Here is a 20,743-nt window from a genome sequence, read left to right as displayed (position 1 = left end):
TGTGTGCGTGTGTAATAAATCATTTGCCCCAAAACCAAGGACCAAGGACGAAGGACATTTCAATTCCAGTTCTCCATTGTTTTTCTTGTTTTGTTGTGTTACCAAAATCTGCTCAGGGGCCAACTTACAGGACTCTAAATGGAAAAGGGAAGGGGCCGAGATAAATAAATTCAATTTTTGGCAATATTAAGCAGAAATTGCTTAGAGCCGGAGGCGTGGCTTGCCAGGACGAAGGAGCAGGAGGGGGATTTCCAATGAAATTAGAAATCCAAAACCGAAAACCCTAAAATTCAATCAAAAAATTCAAGTTCCGATCACTTTTCCAGCTTCGGGACGAAACTTTTAAAATGTTTTCTAATTTTTGAGTACGTAATAAATTGAAGCATATTTACATGCCACAATACCTGCCACAAATGGGGGCATTTGAGTAGCCAATAATTAAATTATAAAAAGGTCAAAGTTGAACTCTTTGTGGCACGCAAAACTTGGCACTTTGTAAAATCTGCTTAAACTTTTAATGGCAAGTGGCAAGTGGTTAGTGGCGAGTGGCAAGTGGCAAGTGGCGAGTGGTGGCATGTGTGTTCATTTTGTGGCCAACACTTCATAAGGGCAACTGTAAATTGGCATCTAATTGAATTACCAAAAATATTCCAGCTTAGTCTCGTCTAAATTTAGCCAAAACATTGCACCCCAACATGCCACATGCCACATGCCTCATGCAACATAACTATAACAATTAGTGGGTAATTAAATTTGTCACGGCAAATTCCAGTTTCCAGGACTGATTTTGCATTTGCTTTGTGACCTCGAAAGTGCATTTGCTGTGCCCTGTGGCAAGGATGGCCAGGATGCCAGGGGATGTTGCAAGGATGGGTGGGCGGCAGGTAAGCAGAAACGGAGTGTATCCAATCATGCCGCTCAGTGTGGCGTGTACTTAAGACTTTTGCATCCAGCCACCTCTTGCACATCCTTGTCCCGAGTCCTGCTCGAGTTCTGCTCGAGTCCTGCTCTCGTCCTGGGCGTCCATCATCAATCACGGTTCGAACAGGAAATCGTTACAAAGGCTGTCAGTGGCAGCCCCCCAGGGGGGCTTCTGGGTGCCGCAGGGGCTTCTGGCAGAAATCGGTAAACGAATCCTAGAGCTTGGAGCTCCTGGAATCATGAAACTATGCAGTGCGATAGTGACTGCTATCTGCTTTAGGTATTTCCCCAGACACACTGAGGGAAATTTGTTTTTTTTTAAATTATATAGAATATTAATAGTTTAGAGTTTATATTAAAAAAAAATGTGTGGTTATTGCACTAAAACAAACTTTACTAGGATGAATATTAAATAGATTTTTCAAGACTTCAAATAATAATATCTAACAAAAAAACAAACTAATATACTATGTTTTTAATAGAACTCATATATAAAGTAATGATATTTAAAACTTAAAAGAAAACAACAGGTTTATATTTGAAAAAGTCTTTTATTTTTATAATCTGTATAAAATAATCTAAGCATATCTATACAATAACTTACTAATATCTATAATAATATCTTAAAAGTAATAGTATATTTTATTAATAAACCTAAATACTTATCTACTATTATTTGCCCCTTTTTTTCTCCCAGTGCACACTCAGCCTTTTATTAAGAGCTAAGAAAAAAGCCAAGTTTGAAAAGTCGCATCATGACGATGGCGGGCAGGACGAAGTGCGCTGTTTGGGCATCCTGTCTCTATATTTAACTTAACGGCGTCCTTCGCATCCCAGCCGTCTTCCAGGTCCTTTGTGCCTCGCCCCCTGTTTTTCTTGATGTGGCACTTGTTGGTGCTGTTGTTGTTGCCCGGATTACTTGGCTCGTTATAAAAATAAAACAAATTGAAGCAGCAAATGCAACACGACAGGCGACAGACGGACATGGGCCGGAGCATGGGCGTTGAGGGGGTGACGTGTGACATAAAATGGAGGGTCACAGGCTACACTTAGTGGGCTGTGGGTGCTATTTTTTGGGAAAAAATACTTTTTGGTTTTATTTGATTTATATCTTAAATTTGAAACTTTTTAGAATTAATTCTTCTATGTGTATTTTTACTAGTTTATTCAAAAAATGTGTAATTCAATATCTGGTCTGTATGAACATCAAAAATTATCTTTAAAATTAAATAAAATTGACAAGCTCTGGACATCAAAAATTCTGGTAAAAGGAAGGTATTAATTTCAGTTTTTGTTAACCAACTTGTCACACAAGTTGACTTTGTAAATGAAGTCCTTTATTTTGAGCCATCAGGGTTTCATTTCAATCTCTTTTCAATAAAAATGCAAGAGTTTCCTCACAAAGGTTGCAAATAAAGTTTGCTTTGGAAAGCAATATGGCAGGAAAACCCAATAGTCCTTAGAAAGTAAGGTGAATTTTAAAAGGTTTTTATCCCTATTTTCAGCAGTGTCCGTTTCTTGATTACTAGAATGTAACTACACGGTATTTAAAGTTTGAAAATATCAGTTTATTAATTTTAATAATTTAATAAAATCAATTTTATTGAAACATTTTAAAATAGACATAAAATACAAATCCATATATATTTCTTTAAAATGATATATCCTTTTTTCTTCAACTGTCTGTTCCAACTCCCTCTGCACAGCATTCGTCCTGTCTCCTCCTTTGATCCCTTGGCTCCTTTCTCCTTGAGTCCTCCTCTCCTATGCATTAAAAGAACGCAACATCATGATGTACGACATGGCAGAGCGGACAATCTAAGTGAAAAAAATGACAGAAAAAGGATACACAGGATTATCCTCATACTTTGTAGGAAAGCTGCTGTAAAAACTATATTAATTGGCTATCAATGGCACATCATTAATGCTATTGAATGTATATTTTTAGTTCCTAAATTGGTATTTTGTTTCAAGTTGAATAGAGCTCGTTTCGAGGGCACTCACCGCCGAAAAAGTCGCCATGCTGGCCTCGAAGAAGTATCCCTTCATCTGGCAGGGTCGCTGGGCGCGCATACCGGCGATGAGGAGCGCCCTCTTAGTGGGCGGGGCAAAGTCCGTCCAGCGACTCTCGTAGATGCCATTGCCAAAGTCCAGGCTGGCACTCTTGATATTCTCGCCGCACTTGGAGTAGATGAAGAGAGCGATCAGGAGCGATCCCACGAAGGCGATGAAGTAGAGACTCTGGGGCTTGGGGAACAGATCCGCCACCTGGAAACCGATGAAGCAGATCTGCAGGGCGGACAAGAAGAACTGCAGGAAGATGAGAGGACGATACTGGTCGGCAATGTGGTCGGCGATCTGAAGGCCCTTCTGGTGGAGGAGCAGGATCTGGACGAGGCCCTCCAGCTCCTCAGCCCCACCCACCGCCGGCAGGTGAATCATTCGGTGTTTGGCAATCTTGAAGATGGCACACACGTTGTAGGTGAAAAAGAACAGCAGAGTGTCCACGCAGAGGGCCATGGTGACCTGTAAAAATTCAAGACTTATTGAGAAGGAAAAACATAATTGTACTTAAATTGTAATTCAGTTTTCCCTGATACTGCCAACCAATAAGCCATTAAAATTTAATCTTTAACAGCCAGAGTCCTTGAAGAAAATTGCTTTCCTTAAGGCTACCATTTTAATGGGCAGTAAAAAAAAGAAAATAAATAAGGACTCCCTTGAATCCTTCTATAAAAATAACACCTCACTTTTAACTATTTGAGAAAAACCAGCAATACCCCTAGGAAAAAATTCGAAAAATTTCAAAAAAATATTTCAGCAATGTTTTGAATGAGAAAAGTCCCTTCTGGGTTCGCTGATTACTAAATGGTACTTCGTTTCCTGATCGGATAAGAATTGGCAGAGCTATAGCCATCGGAAGGAGCAAAAGTGGGGAAATCGCGAAAACCCACATTTTTGTAGGGGTACCCCTAGGAAAAAATTCGAAAAATTTCAAAACGATATTTCAGCAATGTTTTGAATGAGGAAAGTCCCTTCTGGGTTCGCTGATTACTGAATGGTACTTCGTTTCCTGATCGGATAAGAATTGGTAGAGCTATAGCCATCGGAAGGAGCAAAAGTGGGGAAATCGCGAAAACCCACATTTTTGTAGGGGTACCCCTAGGAAAAAATTCAAAAAAATTTCAAAACGATATTTCAGCAATGTTTTGAATGAGGAAAGTCCCTTATGGGTTTGCTGATTACTAAATGGTACTTCGTTTCCTGATCGGATAAGAATTGGTAGAGCTATAGCCATCGGAAGGCGCAAAAGTGGGAAAATTAGGGAAACCCCCTTTTTTATGGGTTTACTTAATAGAACTAACCACTCACCGCACTATAACTGGCCATAACATTCCATAGATAGGTGGGAACATAATACATAACCACCTGCAGGTCCCAGGGGTATACCCCGTTGTGGGGCAGCTCCAGGTGGACCTTGGTCTGGCCCGATCTGCCACGGATGAGAGCCACCACAATGGCTACGAACGGCTTGATGGCTGCAAAGACTCCGGCCAGACCAAAGCAACGGGTGTAGGTCAGGCTAAGGAGCTGGTCACTCTCGTTTTCCATGTCCACTATTTCCCGGGCGGCCGGCCACTCGGAGATCTCTGGGGGAGTGTGTTCAGTTCCTGTTAAAGTACCTGGTGTCATTTTTGGCTCACCCTTCTCTAAAATACTTCGAATCCGGTAAATCAGACCGACAAACTGCTTCCGGTAATAGACAAAAAGTAGGAACTTGATCAGGGTCAGCATGCTGGCGAATGTGGAGCCCAGGGTGTCCGACAGTAGGCTGACCTCGGTGATGTACTTGTGGGCGGCCAGGAACATCGGCAGCATAAAGACGAACAGTGGACCCATCGTCACCACCGTGAGAAGCCGTCGGTCATTGGCGCTGGTGGGACTCCACAGGTCTATGCCCATGCAGCGGTAAACTAGGATCTGGATACGCAACGACTTGTCCTGCTCCTCGACCTGGTCTGGCTCCTGCTCCTTTTTCTCTTGTTTTTTGTAGACTTTGTCACTCATCTTAGGAGAGGTTAAGTATCTGATAAATTCCTGGCAATTTATGGGCTTTTTTATACAAAAAATCAAAGGGCGTGCCGGTTTTCTAAGATATCCTTGATAATTATAAATTAATGGGGTATATTGGACTTATCAGCATCGATAGATAATGGAGCCCTCTTGTAGCCCCTTAGAAGATTAGGAAAAGGTATCATTAAGTCCATAAGCCCCATTGTCCTTTACAGAGGATTTGGCACTGCTTTCATTTAATATGCTCTCCTTCCTGGGCTGTAAGTAAGGGGCGTGAATTTCAAGTGCATTCATGGCACTAATTACACGATTTTTTTCTCTTTTCTGTTTTTTTTATTTGCATTTCCCTTTCACTTTTTTTTATGAATGTCGGTTCTTCCCCTTTCTTGACATTCAAATGGCAGACTTCAGTTCCCAGGAAGTGCATTATAATTTTAATGAGTCTGTGGAGATTTAGTCCAAGTCCTAAAACGGTCAAGGGGTTGGCAGAACCGACTGGGGGTAGATAATTATTTTTAGACCCACAATTAGATGCGATTTGACAAAGCTGCCGTTGACATTTGACAAAGGACCTGTAATTTGGCATACCGACCCAGTGCACCGAATTGCTAATTGGTGAATAATATACATATATTTGTGGCCACAGCTTAAACTTAAATTTCAAGCCAATTTTCTTCAATTTAATACTCGAGTATTCACTTTCAAGATAGTTAAATAAATTGTGTGGCTTGCTAAAATCTGTTAAATATTGAAATATTTAAAACGTTATTTTCTGTGCATATATTTGACAAAATTAAATAAATTTCTTTGAAATTTATTAAGAGTCTTCATATAATATTTAAAAGTAAAAGAAAACTTCAGGAAAAGCTTTGTCCAAACTTAACCCAATTATTTTAAACTTTCGCGCCCTAAAAATACCAAATATTTAAAAGTGTTGTGTAAAACATCACAGTTACCCTTGTGGCATATTTTAAATTACAGACCATTATCCAAACCGAATGCAAAACACAACTTAATATTAAAAATTTATAATATATTTTTATCTTTTCGCCGTGATTTCTTTCATGCATTTTCCAAAACTTTCGTTTATAGGCATTTTACAATACTGCCACCACTTTCGTTATCCAACACCGTGCACAGTTGTATAACCTCTGTCAGAAATATTTTCCATTCGCAACTTAAGCTCTACAAATAAACCCAACAAGTACGTAGACTGGAGACCAGAACAGCACATTAACTAACTTAACATCTATACTAATTTACAGTAATGGCTGGCGAAGGCGAGAAACTGACCGGCCTGTCGAAAATCTTCAATGGCACCACCATGGCCGGCCGTGCTAACGTGAGTAGCGGAGGCTTACTGCCTTTTTCCATGCCTTTGGAGCTAGAAATATGCTAATCCGGATATCCCGTATCCTTATATTACAGGTGGCCAAGGCCACATACGCCGTGATGGGACTGCTCATCGCCTACCAGGTCCTGAAGCCCAAGAAGAAGTAGAGCTCTCCACCCCGCATCTTTCACAGATCCGTACAGCGCTGCCGGATTTCGGTTTTTGTCCGGATCACACGTTGCTCTGTTAAGCGAGCCGTTTATATTTAATGTGTAGTGCAAGACCTTGAAGGAATAAATAAGTTGAAAATGTAACACACTGAACCCAAGCGCATTATGTAACCGATCCTTGAAAGAAATGGTGCATCGATGGAGATAATATTAAAGGGAGTCCAGGGAGTTAGTTACAGGAATGTTAGATGATCAAGCTGGAAAGGAGATGTCTTTGAAGCCGGTGTACTTGGCCACATATGTGGTTTCCTATAAGTTTCCTCTAAGCCTCTTTTCTTCAAGATTCAAGACCCAAAAGAAATGCCATCTGTATTGTCAGAATAGTCTTCTTTATCCCATTTCTAAGGAGCTTTAGAGAATACCAAAACTTTTTTCTTTTGGAAAGATCTATAAATATTCATAAAACCTCTATAATTCTTTAAAAATGTCAAGCATAAGAAGATTTAGACTCGATTCTTTTCCCCAAGTATTCCAAATCTAAAGATCATACAATACTTCCTAAATCCTTACAAAAGGACCAACAATAATCCAAGAAACAAACCTCAAGAGATGAAGAAACTTCTGCTCGATTCCTTTTTTGGTTTCTTTTTTTTAAATATTTTATTTAAAGTTTTTATTTCATTTCAAACTTGCTTTTAAATTTCCTCCTTTTCGTGGGTTTTTGGGGAATTTTGGTTTGAGGGGGGGGCGGGGTCTTCGGAGCATTGGCTGCCCCTATTTTTTTGTGTTTTAGTTTTTCTCTTTTTTTTTTTTTGTTTTAAATTTCAGTATTACTAAAAATTAATTTGAATGAATTGAATGTAAAAATGGTTTACATACATATACTTGTATTCATATATATGCCATATAATCTTCTCCCATCTCCGCCTCCTACTATCTCCACCACCACCTGTTCCCGTTTCCATCAACTCTCCGATCCTGCTCCTTCCATCCGATCCTGACCAACACCATTATCTTTTTGTTTTTTTGATTTTGTTTCCTCGTTGGCATTATTCTCATACTACTCATACTCAGTGGAGACGAAAAACCAGGTGATGCGTTTAAAATATAGGTATAAATTAATGTTTATATCATTTATCAATTATAATATATGCTATATAATATACCTTTTACATGTATTGTGTGATAGCAAGCTTGCTTTTTACTTTTTTTACTTTACTCATCATTTCAGTAATTTGTGTTTTTTTTGCTTGTTACTTTTTAATTGTTTTTCTTGTTTTTTTATAACTAAACATTGCCTGGCATAGCAAACATCCCACAATAGTTAAGATTACTAGATGTGGGAGTGGCTGGGGGCGTGTGTATATGTGTCTGTGTGTGTTTGGGAGACAGTGTGTGTGTGTGTGGGTGTACTAATTAATATCGCTCGCTATATGCATTTGAAATCATTTTTTGGGGATTTTTTTTAGAGCAGCAGAGCAACCTAGCGAAACGTGCCTTGCCATTATTTTTCTTTTTCGTTTACAGTTGCATTTAGCATTTGTTAATTCATCTTTTTATTAATTCTACTACATTTAGTCGCACGGATATCCGGGGCAGAGGGCGGGGCTGGTTAGGGTCCAGGGGGTCGGGTCAGAGAGGAGCTCCTCGACCCACCGATCCACCGGAATCCGATCCGTTTTTTTGTTTTTGTTTGCGGGTCACGGGTATATTCGTATTAATTACTGGTATATATGTGTGTCTCTTTGTTTTATTCGTTAAAAATGTTTGCTGGAGTGTTTGTTTGTTGTTGCTTGGATTTTGCCTCTATATGTATATATATTTATGTAAGTTTCTCTGTTCGTCTGTGTATGTGTGTGTGTGTGTGTGTGTGGTGTTATTTATGTAGTATATGCCATACATATCATATCCTTGTTAAGTTACAGTTACATAATGAATTACACATTTATATAAGTTGTTTAAATTTCATTTTGTTTCTTTTTCGCCACCCCCGTCCGTTACTTTACCATTCTACCTTGAGCATAAACCATCTTCTCATTTGCATTATCCTTTCATTTCTTTTTTCTTTGTCATATAGCATAGAGCGCCAAAACCTAATTTCAAAATAACAGATCTGGAGGATCAGATCTTCATTTCCGGCAACGACCCGGGGTGGCAGCACTGGCTAGCGGTGGCGGCGTTGCCACCCATGTGCGATTGCGCTGAACACTTTTCTTTCAAATTTAAGCTTGGGACCGTTGAATAGACTTCGTTTTTGTTTTGTTGTCAGTTTAGTTTTATCTGGGAAATCGGGGGATTAGTTCACTATAGAGCCCGCCGAGTACAATTTGTGACGCACGTATTTCAGATGGTTTCAGTTTATAAAACAAGCTTCGTACATATTTCTTTCTTCCTTTGAACTTAAGTTTGCGCTTAAAAAAAAAAATATAAACTCGTTTCTTCTTTCCACTTTACTTTCTTTTCCTCTCTATTTCTGCCTGTCTCGCTATCTCTCTCGTTTTCGGTTTCGCTTCTGATGTCGCGACAAATAGAATCGAATATTGATGGATAAAGATAGTTATAGATTTTATATATATAATGTATATTGTAGCATAAACATAAATTAAAATTATTAGTTGATTTTTCTTGGTTGCAAAAAAATTAAACAATATTCTTTTTTTTGTTTTTTGTTTATATATATATAAAGAAATTAAAGCATACGCAGTGCCAAAGGTTTTTCTTTCGATTGTTTTTGTTTGTTTTTCTTTTTTTGTTGTTTTTGCTTTTTTAAGGGGGAGAGACTCTACTACAAAAAATAATAAGTTTATAAAGTATAATATAATATTATGTAAATTTGTTTGACAAAAAATACACTCTGCTATTTTATGTAAGTATGTATGTATATATATGTAAATGTATGCATGTATGTATGTAGTGTGTGTGTGTTGGTGTTTGTTGTGTGTGTGTGTGTGAGTGTGTGTGGTGTGTGTGTTGGTGTTCTTATTTTTTTGTAGTTTTATTTTTTTAATGTTTGTTGTTAAATATTTTATTCTTGCTTGCAATTTAGTTCCTTACTCGTTTTCTTTCGTTACTCTTCTCTCTCTCTCTCTCTGTCACTTTCCAATTGCATTTGCTTTTTGCTTTTTCTATGCTTTTTGCTTTTGCATTTGCATTTGCTTTTTGCTTTTTTATGATTTTGCTTTTGCTGTTTCCTGTTTTTTAATGTTTTTTTTTTGTTGTGGCTGTGATTTTTTTTAATATATATATTTTTTTTTGTTTTTTTTGGGGAGGACTCCTTAGTCACTCGCTCCTTCCTACTTGCAACATAATTATCAATTTTTGCAATTCGAATGTTTTCTCTTTTTTCGTTTTCGATTGTTATTCTCCTCTCTCTCTTTTGCATTTGCTAGTTTCTTTCTTTCCGGTTCTTGTTGTTTTTGTAATTCTTTATCCAAATCCATTGTTGTTGTTGTTGTTGTAAGGTTGACCTTCCATCTGCATTCCATCCGGGGGGCAGTAGGAGACGGTGGCTCAGTTCGCATGCCACTCGCCACGATTGCCACCGCCACCGGCTCCGGTGGCATTATTGGAGTAGTAGGGCTTGCCCGGTCCGGAACCTGCTGCTCCGCCCGCTCCACCGCCACCAGCTCCGCCGGGTCCGCCATTGCCGCCCGGTCCGCCGCCGTTGTTGCCACCGGGTGGTCCCACTGGAGCGTTTCCATTGCCACCGGCACTGCCGGCCACGCCCACCTGGGAGCCAGAGCCACCGGCACCGCCGGCACCACCGCCACCCGTCACCTGACGCATATTCTGGACGCGCTGGGCCGCCGCTGCTGCGGCCGCTGCCTGGTCGCGCTGCTGTTGCTGCTGCGGATGCTGGGGGTAGTTGTTGGGTCGCTGGATGGGTGTCGGATAGCGGCCCTGGCCGCCACCGCTCTGTCCCACGCTGCCGACACCGTTGCCGCCTCCATTGCCGCCCACAACGACGCCGACACCGAGGGCATTCAGGTTCGTGCCGTTGCCGCCGGTGCCGCCCTGGCGCTGCTGCTGTTGCTGAGATTGCTGCTGCTGCTGCTGTTGCAGCACCTGATTCTGCAGATCCCACTGAAAAGGATGGTAAGGTTCAGTACCAGGATCGGGAAAGCAGACCGGACCGGAAAGCGGGGGGACACTTACTGCGCCGTAGTTCTTGTGGTGCGGCGGACTGGGCTGTGACTGCACCTGCTTGGCCAGGCCGAGGCTCATGTCGGCGCTGAGAGGACTCTTCAGCTGTCGGCCCATCTGCGAAAGGGACAAATACCAAAAGGGTTAAGTATTTTTTTTTTTTAGTATTTTTTCAAAACTATTCCCCAAAAAACAAAAAATTAATTCAAAACTACCAATGTGTGTTTTTGATTTTAAAAAAATGAACTTTTCAAGTTTTTAATTCTTTAATGATTAATAATCTTTTAATTCTTTTAATTTGTAATTTTTAATTTAAATTTTAATTTCATCATCCCACAATAAAAAATAATGAATCTTTTGTTTATTGTTTAATGTTTATTTAAGAGTATGCTTGACACAAAATTTCTAAAATTTTGCTTAATTGTTTTTTTTTTTTTTAATATTTTGACAATGTAGTGGAAAGCGAGATTAACATTTAGTGAATTAATTAATTGGAAATTAATGAATTAATCCATTTTTAGCTTTTAATTAGTTAGAGCAGTGTATGTTTAGTTAGTGGCTAATTAATTCAAAAAGATTTTTCTGATGTGGGAACCAAAGAGAAAGTCCTTTCTTTTTTCAAAAAAAAAAAAAAAAAACACACATATATATATAGAAGATATATCCTTGAGATCCAGAGATCCCTCCAGATAATCTCCAAAATAAGAACAACATTAGTGGCATTAGAATTTGTGAGAGAGCCTGGCGGCAAATCCGGGCCCATTTCTTACCGAGTCCTGCATGTGTCCCTGGCCCTGGCTGCCCTTGAGGTAGGCCGCTCCGGGCGTCGGTCCGCCACGGTACTGATTCATATTGGCCGCCGTCAGGTTCAAGAACTGCGTATTGAAGCTGCCCATCGTGTGCTGGGTCTGCGGCGGTCCTGGCGGTCCATTCGATCCCGGCGGTCCGCCCTGATGCCCACCATACAGCCCATAGCTCTGGGCTCCGCCATTGCCCTGCGGCGGCGGGCCACCATAGAACTGGGGTCCGCTCGGTCCGCCCGGCGCCGAATTCGAGTAATAGCTGTTCGATTGCAGCTGATGGGCGCCCGGCGGTGGTCCGCCCTGGCCGGGATGCTGGGGCGGCGGCGGACCGGCATAAAGATTCATGTACTGCTGTGTGGTGGCATATGGTCCCGGTCCGGGTCCGGGTCCTGGTCCGCCCGGCCCGCCAGGTCCGCCCGGACCACCGGGTCCGCCGCCACTGCCCGCCGACTTGGAGCCTATGGCGCCGATCGGTTGCTGGCTGGGCGGCGGCTTGGCCGCGCCCGATGACATCATGGAGTTGCTGCTGGACGAGATGATGGCCACGGCGGCGTGGCTGCTCGGATTGCTCAGTTGCTGGGAGCTGGGCTGGCCGAAGGGGCCGGGTCCCACGCCCACGCCTCCGCCCAGCCGGAACTGGGTCGAGAGGCTGGAGTACATGTCGGGTGTGGGCGCTGTGGGCGGTAGGCTGCCGCCGTGCGGCGTCTGCATTGCGTACGCGTTCACGTTGACGTTGAAGGGTCCACCGCCGGCTGCTGCCGCCGCCGCTGCTGCGGCCGCATAATGGCCCGGGAAGCTGTGGGCGGCCGCCGCCGCTGCCGAGTATGCAGCGGGCGAGCGGCTCGAATGATCGAGCGAATGGAATGAAGCGTACAGATTGCCGCCCTGCGACGGCGGCGGTGGCATCTGCGACGAATTGAACACTACGGCCGGCGGGCTGGGGATCGTGGGAATGCCTCCGACGCCGAACTGCGGCGATGCTTGGTAGAATGACGGCTGTTGTTGTTGTTGCTGCTGCTGCTGCTGCTGCTGGTGTTGTTGTTGCTGCTGATGGGCCTGTTGCTGATGGGCCTGCTGCTGTTGTTGTTGCTGCTGCTGGGAGTGCTGCTGCTGCTGGCTGGGCGGTGGCGACATGCCCAGATGCTGTTGTTGCTGCTGCAGCTGCTTGGCCTTCTGATGGGCCTGCTGCTGCTGTTGCTGCGGACTAGGATAGTCCTCCTGCTGGAACTGTTGCTCCAGGGAGCCGGCATCGAACGGGGATCCATGACCGTAGCCATGCACCGGACCCGGCGACGACAGAGCATGATGCTGGTGGTGGACCTGCTGCTGCTGCTGCTGGTGGTGCTGCGCCTGCGCCGCCGCCACCGCTGCCGCCTGCTGTTGCTGGTGGTGGTGGCTCTGCATGTGCACCGCCGACACAGCGTAATGGGCCTGCTGTTGCTGCTGCTGCGAGTGCTGCTGCTGTTGCTGCTGCTGGTGCTGCTGCTGCGAGGCGGCCACCGCTGCGGCCACGAACGAGGCGGCGCTCATATGACCGCTGGCATCGTCACCGCCCTGCTGGGAACCGACCACTCCCTGGACCTGCGCCTGCTGCTGCTGTTGCTGGGCCACCACCTGTGCCTGGGACTGCTGCTGCTGCGGCGTCTGCTGCGACTGCTGCTGACCCGACGACGGCCCGTCCGACATGGGCGTGGCCGACTCCCACACCTTCTTCACGCTGGCTATCTTCATGTTGAGATCCGCCGTCGAGTTGTTCTGCTGCTGCTGCTGGGAGTGCTGCTGTTGCTGTTGTTGTTGTTGTGCCTGCTGCTGCGCTGCCGCCTGCTGCTGCTGCTGCTGGGCGGAGGTCTTCTCGATGGGGTCCACCACCTTGAGAGGCGTGGTGGGACCGTCGCCAAAGCTGAAGCCCAGCTTCAGGTCTTGCGCATCCTCGCCGCCGGGTACCGACACAGTCGACGCCTTGCCGCCGAAACTCATCTGGGAGAGGGCGCTCGACAGGCTGTCCACGCTGCTGGCACCCGGACCCACTCCTGGTCCGCTGCTTGGTCCCGATCCGGGTGCGGTGGCTCCCACGGGCTTTGCCACAACGGCCGCGGCCGCCGCCTGCTGCTGTTGCTGCTTGTACGTTGAGTTCTCGAATATGATGGTGTTGACGGGCGCACCGGCGTCCAGGAGGAGATTGGCGGTTGAGGGGCCGGAACCGACGGCTCCCAGGGCCGACTTCTCGCCGATGGCCGGCAGCTTGCCGCCCGGCGCCTTCTCGCCGCCCACCACCGAGCTGGTGGGGTCGCCCTTCTTCTTGGGATCTGCCTGGCCGGAAACTGCGGCCGCAGTGGAGGAGGCGGATACGGAGCCAGTCGCAAGGCCTGGTGGCAGGCGGGCCGGCGAGTCCTTCAGCGCCTCGTCCTTGGCCAGCAGGGCAGTGTTGTGGCCGGCAGTCTTGTCCTTCTCCTCGCCGCCCAGGGCCGAGGAGTCCTTATCATCCTTGGGTGTGGTTTTGTGCAAGCCGGCGCTCAGTGCCAGCTGGTTCTGCTTGGTCTTGTCCAGATCCGCTTCCGACTCGGAGCTGCGCTGCAGCTTGCCGTACTCCTCGTATCCCAGTCTTCCGAAGCCGCGTCCCGGTCCAGCTCCGCCTGCTCCTCCGCCCGTCGAGCCAGTGCCTACGGGCTGGCGTCGGAATCCGGCAGCCGAACTGCCTGCTCCGCCGCCGCTGGAGAGGCCGCCGCGTCCACGTCGCGAGGGTTCACCGCGCGGCGAGAAGCCAGCCTTATTGACCGCCGCCGCCGTCTGCGCCGAGTTGGGAGCACTGCCGCCCGCCTCCTTGGGGCTGCGACGAGCTGCGCCGCCTCCGCCGCCGCTGCTGCTGTAGCAGTCCTCGTCCACGTCCTCGGAGTGCTCCGACTGCTCGCCGCCGCTGCCGTAATACCGTCGTCCGCTGCCTCGACTGCCCCAGTCACCGCCAGCGTTCCTCTGGCCGCGGTAGCTGTTGCCCGCGCCTGCTCCGCCACTGGCGGCATAGCTGCGTCCGCCACGACCACCGCCCGCTGCTCCGCTCCTGGGACTCGGCCTCTTGCCGGCCGCCTTGTCCTCTTCCTTTGCCTTGGCCTTGTCGGCGTCAGACTCCAAGGTGGCCTTATCGTCGCCGGCCAGCTTCTCCTCGGGCGGCTTCTCGGTTTCCACGCTGCGGCGCAGTATCTGGGTGGGCATGGGCTCGGCCGGTGAGGCCTTCGGCTGCGACTGCTGCTGTTGGGGCGAGGAGGGAATCTGCTTCTGCTGCTGCTGCAAGGAAGCCTCCTCGCTGAGACTCGGCTGACGGGCTGGACGCTGCAGGATCTTGATCTGCACCGACGAGTCGTGGCTGTGGCTGGAGGAGAAGCTCTCCTCGCGGTGGCGATGGTGCACCTTTTGCTCGGCATCCGTCTGCTCGGCCCACGAGGAAGCAGCTCCGCCCATCAGGCTGGAGTCGTCTCCGGCCGACGAGACGCTCGTCTTGCGGTGCGAGTTCTCCGAGATGCTGCGTGGCAGTGTCTGGGTCTGCCGGTAGTCCTGGCCGCGCGTGAATCGCTGCTGCTGCTGCTCTATCTCCTGATCCTCCCGAGCACTGGCGCTGTCGTGGCGGTTGCGATTGTAGCCACCACCACCGCCGCCAGCTCCACCGACGTTGGCGCCTCGCTGGGCGTAGCCACCGGAAATGCTTCGGCCCTGGCCGGCACTGGCGGGCGCTCCTCCGACACCGCCGCCGCCGCTGCCACTGACGCCGCCCTTCTGCATGTAACGGGAACTGCTGTCAAAGGCGCTGCTGGCCGAGGCGCTCTTCTCCAGGCGCGGCTGCTGCTGTTGTTGTTGCTGCTGCTGCTGGCGCTGGAAGCGGGGCGGTAAATTCGATTGGAAATGGGTGAGGAACCCGGTCTTCTGACCGTAGTCCCCGCCTCCGGTCGACGACGAGGAGGACACTCCGCCACCCGCAGCTCCCGTCGGTGTGACGCCGCTGCCCAGACTTGAAATACTGCCTCTTGGTCGACGATGTTGACCGCCGCCGCCGCCCTGGCCTCCGCCCTCGTCCTCGCTGACATTGCCCAGGGGAGCGGACGGTGGTGGTGCCTCGCTGGATGACGAGGCGGATGCCGACGAGGATGAGATTAGTCCGCCGTCAGCTCCTGCTGCCGCGGCAGCCGCTGCCTTCTTGCTGTTCATTTTCATCTCCAGCTCCTGCAGCTTCTTGGCCGCCGCCTGCTTGCGCTCCATCTCGCGGCGCTCCTCCTCCTCCTTGCGCTGCTTCACCCGCTCGTAGACACTGGCGTCCAGAGCAATGCCGCCGGCTACCGGGGCGCCCACGTTGCCGGAGCTGCCGCGATGTCCGTTCTGCTGGCGGATCTCCTGCTGCTGTGGCTGCTCCTGGACTGAATCCTGCTGGGACTGATCGCGCTCGCTGCTGTCCTTGCCGCGCTGCCAGCTAGAGGATGAGTTGGAGCTGGAGAGCTTGCGCTGATCGTTGCCCGCCAGCTGGGACTTGCCCGGCTGCTCGTCCGGCGTGGACTCGTCGTCCGAGAAGGTCAGTTTCTTCGTATAGTCAATGTCGTCCTGCTTGGTCCAGCTGTCGTCCTTGGCGATGGCGTTCAGACGCTCTAAGTCCTCCTCGCGAATAATGGGGCGCTGCATCTGGGCCACCTCTGGCTCCACGACATAGTCCTTGTCCTTGCGCCCAGCTCCTCCGGCGGGAGCGCCACCATTAGCCTGCTGCTGCGACTGGGGCGGCGTGGGAGAGCCACCGAGACCCAGTCCCGATTGAGGGGGCGACGAGGCGGCCGGTGGACGCTTGGGAATGGCAGTGGCTGCCCGGAATCCGCTGCTGCCCATTACTGCGGGCGATGCGGAACGTGTACCCAGGATTCCGTTCTGGTAGGGAACGCTGGGAAGGGCTGTCGAGTCCGAGGAGCTGCCGCTGCCGATTCCTCCGGCCAGAATGCTGGCCGCTGTTGCCACCGACGCGGGCAGAGGTGCTCCGCTGCGCATGAACGAGGGCATCAGCGAGAGTATGGGCAGAGGTACGGCTCCGCCGCTTCCGGATCCTCCGGAGCCGCCACCAGCGCCATTACCCGCCAGCTGGTGGTGGCCCAGGCCCTGTGGGTTCAGGCCAAGGTCCGCTGCCGCTGCTGCTGCGGCCGCTGCTGCCGCCGCGGCTGCTCCCTTGGCAGCCTTCTCCTGCTGCTGCAGCCAAGCGGCCGTATCGTTCTGGGGACGCAGACTCAGTTCGCCGAGCTCCGCGGAAACGCCGCCGACGTCGTCGCTGCCATCTCTGTAGTCGCGATGAGAGTGGTGGCCACCGTACTGACGCCCGTGTCCATGGTGGTAGTCCCGATGGTGCTGATGCTGTTGGTGGTGATGCTGTTGCTGGTGGTGCTGATGATGGTTCTGCTGGTTCTGGTAATGGCCCTTGTTCGCTCCCGATCCGGAGCCTGATCCCATACCGGTTCCAGCACCCGAACCACCACCGCCGCCGCCGCCGCTGCCAACTGTGCCGTCCAGCGTCGGAAACTCGTACTGGAACTGTGGGCTCTGGTAGTGCGGCACCACTTGCTGTTGGTGTGACTGCGACTGTCGGCCAAAGTGCTGACCCGAGCCCCGCTCGTGTCCCGTGGTGATAGCTGACCATGATTTGGGACCGCCAGATGAGGAACCAGATCCTCCGCCGCCTCCGCCTAAGGAGCCGCTGGATATGCCGGAACCTCCTGATATTCCTCCTCCGCCTCCGCTACCCACCGAGTTGTTGATTAGTTTAAAGTTCTTGCCGCCGGCGTTGTTGTTATTGCTAATGTTGCTGCTGTTGTTGCTGGTATTGTTGCCGTACTTCCCGGAGGAGTTTGGGCCGAGACCGACGTTGTTGTTGTGGTGGTGTTGTTGGCTGTGGTGATGCTGGTGATGGTGTCCGCCGCCAGATGCAGCTCCTACTCCGCCCGATCCCGCACCGCCGCCGCCTGCTGTTACACCTGCTGATCCTCCGCTATGGGCAGTGGCGTTGTTATGGCTAGTGTTTGATCCTGCCGTACCAGCTCCTGCTGTTCCGCCTGCTGATCCCGATGTTACTCCTGAAACGGGAATCAACATTTAGAGCATATCTCATATAGAAGATCTTGGGAAAAACTCACCTTCGACTGAGACTAGGAGATTGTTGTTGCTGGTGGTATTGGTCTCGGCCTTCAGGGATGGCAAATTGGCTGGTGGTCGCCTAGCGGACGGCACTTTTCCCAAGATTTGCATTCCATGTTTACGGGGCACTTGATTCTTTTGTGCAGATGGTTCACTCGATTCGCCCTGAAGGTATTAGTATTAGTATTGGTGGATCTATTGGATGTCAAGACTCTTCCAGATATACACTTACTCGGCTATTCTTGTACATGCGATTTATATCCAACGCTGTAAATTTGGGCTTGGCATTTCGCTCTCCCCTACTTCCCCCCAGTGTACTCATGCTGCCAATAGATCCTCATTAGCGTTAGCTTCCTTGACGCCGCCGCCGCGCTCCTCTCTCTCTCGACACGGAGCTGCGCTGGAGGATGTGGACGTGGACGTGGACTTGGACTTGGGCTTGTAGGTGGTTTTTTCTAATTCGAAATTCGAATGTGTGTTGGAATATCGTTGGTTGCGTTAGCAGACCTTCCTACTAGCTGCTACGTTTACTTCGTCAGTCTTTCGGGGTAAGCTGGAAAAAATAATAGAAATATAATTAATATAATTTCTAGCAAGCCAGATTCGGATTTGGCTTTTTGTTTTGTTTCAGCCGGGTTATGGGTTCTTTCTTGTATGCTGCTGATACTGCTGCTTCTTCTTCTTCTTGCTCTCTCCAACCCAATGATGCCACCCCGCGCGGACGCAGGCTAACGAGAAGAGTTCTTTTTTTTTTTTTGCAGAAATCGTAAAACTTGGCGACTTGCGCGCGCATTCGTCGGCAAGATATAAAAAAATAAGTAATATTATTAACTAATATACCAATACCGATGATAAAAAGCTTTAATTTTGAATGATTTTCATCACTAAACGGTTAAAATATAATTTTAAAAATATATATACTCTTTATTTTTATTAATAATATATATTTTTTATTTTATTATTTAACCTATTTTTTTAAAATTTATTTATTTAATTTCTTTTCACTTTTCTTCGCGATGAAAATAGCTTTTTTTTTTTTTTGTTCTTCTTTTCATCTCAAAAGTTGGCAACACTGGTTGGCAGGGAACAATGGCCGACAACTATAGCAGAAAAATCAGCAACAACAACGGGGGCAGTAAAAAATCCTCCCAACAACAACAACAACAATGCGACTGCTTAAAAGCATTTAAAATGTAAGCAATTTCGGTTGCTTCTAGAGGTTGGTTGGGTGCTGTGTAAGACAATGTAAATGCTTGGCAACAATTAGTTTTTTTTTTTCTTTTTATAAAAAAAAAAAAAAAGGGTGAAAAAAAAATAAAACAAAAACCATTCACAAGCAGACACACGTACACACACACACACGAACGCACACACACACACACACCAAAGCGCACCCACAGAGCGACGCTGAGGATGGGTTGGCTTTGTTAGTTATTATTTAATCGGTGTGTCCAATTCTTGGTAAGATCCTTTATATTTTGGTTTTCACAAGATCCGATCCAAGACTTAAATTGATATAGAATTTACCGTTTAAACACCGCACACGCACACGAACACACACACACACACACGCATACACAAACCGACACATGCACTGGGGGTTTTGGTTTGTTAGAGGAACTCTGGGCGAAAATGAGGACTAAGAAACTAACTGGCTTGAGAAATTCAGCAATTCGTTTGCTTCGGAGTCGTTCCACACGATACGGTAGTGCTCGGTAGCCAGTTCGAGTTATAATGAAAAGCGGTTAAATGGTTACTTTGCACAAAACTTTTAATTTCGTCCAACACGAAGTTTGCCGCTGCTTCTTCTTAGCCGAGTTCTTCCTCTTCACTGTGACTCTTTTCGCATGTATTGCGTGCGTGAGTGAGTGTCAAAAGCGGCGTTGCCACCTAATCAAATAAATCGTGCGGTGGGTGGCGTGCGGTGGGCGGTACAAGCGCACCTGGCAATAAATAAATCGTTCCAAGCACTGCTGGCGACGCACCTTTGTTTGTTTGCCAATAGCATACGAACTGCACGGACAGTCCGGGAATATTGCTAAGAATGAAAGCTTAGAACCTTCCCCCGACCAATGGATCTTAAAGTCCAAATGGATTCGCTTTCGTGCCAGGTGTTCTTGGGAACGGCACCGGAAACATGATCGCCGGCCGTATTAGCTAGAACCTTGTATCCATGCAAGTGACCACATTTTCAGAGCCAAGAATTTAGCCCGAATCCGCGCCAGATTTCAGCGGCTTGAATTGCCACTAAAATTGCACTGTTTCTGCATTTTATTCCAGAATAGTGGCAGCCCACAGACCCACAGTAGGGACTCTAAGCCATATCCATAACCAGTATTACAAAAAAAAATAAATGCATCCCATGACACAGATGGATTTAACAAAAAAATAACAATATTCGATGGATTTGATGAATCGAATTGAATGGACGGACGGCATTTGGTAATGTGTTTTTGTCCCTTTTCATTTTTCAAAATGGCGATTACTTTGTTGTCTCGCTCGCTCGCTCACCCTCTCTCTCTTTCACGCGTCGCGGTTAACGAACTCTAAAATTTATTATTATTATTATTATTAGTACTAAATTTGATGAGAAAATGTTGCCAATGAATGAACAATTGCAAAATCAAAAATATTTAGTAGAGACCATAAATACATACAATGCACAAATTCTAATAAGGTGTGGAAATGGGCATCGGATCGGAGGAGGTTCCTCGAATCACTTGAATCGCTTTTCACACGGCTTTTTCTGGCGATTTTCACTCACACACACGCGCTCTTTCGATTAGCTTGGCAATTGGCTTAGCTTTTCACTATTTTTGTGGCGTTCTTTTCACGTAATACGTAATTGTCCATTAGTTTAAAATCGTATGTATTATTTTTTTGCCATTTTGCGGCAAGCGTTGCCAGATATGATTGCGTGATGTTAGGGTGGCCAGACTGTTTATGCATGCGAATATCGGTATCGAGGGATGGCAAACAACTTCTATATCCAATTTGAATGATATGTAACATCAATGAAGATAAAATTGAATCTAATATATATCCTATTATAAGATAATTATAAGATTTTATTTGATTATGATTCTAATAAGTATCCCATGGCTATCGATTTTCTTTATCGATATTGTCTTGTGTCTAGCTATCTGTCAGCT

General features: G+C 47.4%; 3 protein-coding genes across 5 annotated transcripts; 1 reads left to right on the top strand and 2 right to left on the bottom strand.

The window, feature by feature from the left end:
* Nucleotides 1-2,685: 2,685 nt before the first annotated feature.
* Nucleotides 2,686-4,989, bottom strand: Or9a (Odorant receptor 9a). The gene is made up of 4 exons (XM_017254578.2): nucleotides 4,626-4,989; nucleotides 4,294-4,571; nucleotides 2,926-3,447; nucleotides 2,686-2,739 (listed from the first exon to the last, which is right to left on the bottom strand). Exons 1-4 carry the CDS (start codon nucleotides 4,987-4,989, stop codon nucleotides 2,686-2,688), a joined length of 1,218 nt encoding a protein of 405 aa, XP_017110067.2.
* A 1,049-nt stretch (nucleotides 4,990-6,038) lies between these two features.
* Neb-cGP (ATP synthase membrane subunit K, mitochondrial) lies at nucleotides 6,039-6,651 on the top strand. The gene is made up of 3 exons (XM_017254584.3): nucleotides 6,039-6,199; nucleotides 6,261-6,337; nucleotides 6,424-6,651. The coding sequence occupies exons 2-3, from the start codon at nucleotides 6,263-6,265 to the stop codon at nucleotides 6,493-6,495; spliced, it is 147 nt and encodes a 48-aa protein (XP_017110073.1). The 5' UTR covers nucleotides 6,039-6,199; nucleotides 6,261-6,262; the 3' UTR covers nucleotides 6,496-6,651.
* A 955-nt stretch (nucleotides 6,652-7,606) lies between these two features.
* On the bottom strand, nucleotides 7,607-20,514 carry nocte (no circadian temperature entrainment). 3 transcript variants are annotated; one of them, XM_017254581.3, is made up of 6 exons: nucleotides 20,249-20,514; nucleotides 17,824-18,144; nucleotides 17,591-17,756; nucleotides 11,412-17,530; nucleotides 10,654-10,758; nucleotides 7,607-10,581 (listed from the first exon to the last, which is right to left on the bottom strand). In XM_017254581.3, the coding sequence occupies exons 2-6, from the start codon at nucleotides 17,911-17,913 to the stop codon at nucleotides 10,009-10,011; spliced, it is 7,053 nt and encodes a 2,350-aa protein (XP_017110070.2). In that variant the 5' UTR covers nucleotides 17,914-18,144; nucleotides 20,249-20,514; the 3' UTR covers nucleotides 7,607-10,008. The 3 variants fall into 3 exon arrangements, with proteins under 3 accessions (XP_017110070.2, XP_017110071.2, XP_017110072.2); XM_017254582.3 differs by lacking the exon at nucleotides 20,249-20,514 and adding an exon at nucleotides 19,119-19,433; XM_017254583.3 differs by lacking the exon at nucleotides 20,249-20,514 and adding an exon at nucleotides 19,244-19,433.
* Between the last annotated feature and the right edge of the window lie 229 nt (nucleotides 20,515-20,743).

Source organism: Drosophila bipectinata, chromosome XL, assembly GCF_030179905.1.
Source record: "Drosophila bipectinata strain 14024-0381.07 chromosome XL, DbipHiC1v2, whole genome shotgun sequence".
Taxonomy (NCBI): Eukaryota; Metazoa; Arthropoda; class Insecta; order Diptera; family Drosophilidae; genus Drosophila; species Drosophila bipectinata.
This window is presented reverse-complemented; position numbering and strand designations above follow the sequence as displayed.

Bases quoted from the DNA above. Each gene is read 5' to 3' on its own strand.
- Or9a (XM_017254578.2), bottom strand. From the start codon at position 4,989: ATGAGTGACAAAGTCTACAAAAAACAAGAGAAAAAGGAGCAGGAGCCA. The intron at 3,448-4,293 runs GTGAGTGGTTAG...GAATTTTTACAG, and splicing joins TTATGGCCAGTTATAGTGCG to GTCACCATGGCCCTCTGCGT. The intron at 2,740-2,925 runs GTGAGTGCCCTC...TTTTTCACTTAG, and splicing joins GCATGGCGACTTTTTCGGCG to ATTGTCCGCTCTGCCATGTC.
- Neb-cGP (XM_017254584.3), top strand. From the start codon at position 6,263: ATGGCTGGCGAAGGCGAGAAACTGACCGGCCTGTCGAAAATCTTCAAT. The intron at 6,338-6,423 runs GTGAGTAGCGGA...CTTATATTACAG, and splicing joins CCATGGCCGGCCGTGCTAAC to GTGGCCAAGGCCACATACGC.
- nocte (XM_017254581.3), bottom strand. From the start codon at position 17,913: ATGAGTACACTGGGGGGAAGTAGGGGAGAGCGAAATGCCAAGCCCAAA. The intron at 17,531-17,590 runs GTGAGTTTTTCC...TTCCCGTTTCAG, and splicing joins TCTCCTAGTCTCAGTCGAAG to GAGTAACATCGGGATCAGCA. The intron at 10,759-11,411 runs GTAAGAAATGGG...TCCCTTTCGCAG, and splicing joins AGGGACACATGCAGGACTCG to ATGGGCCGACAGCTGAAGAG.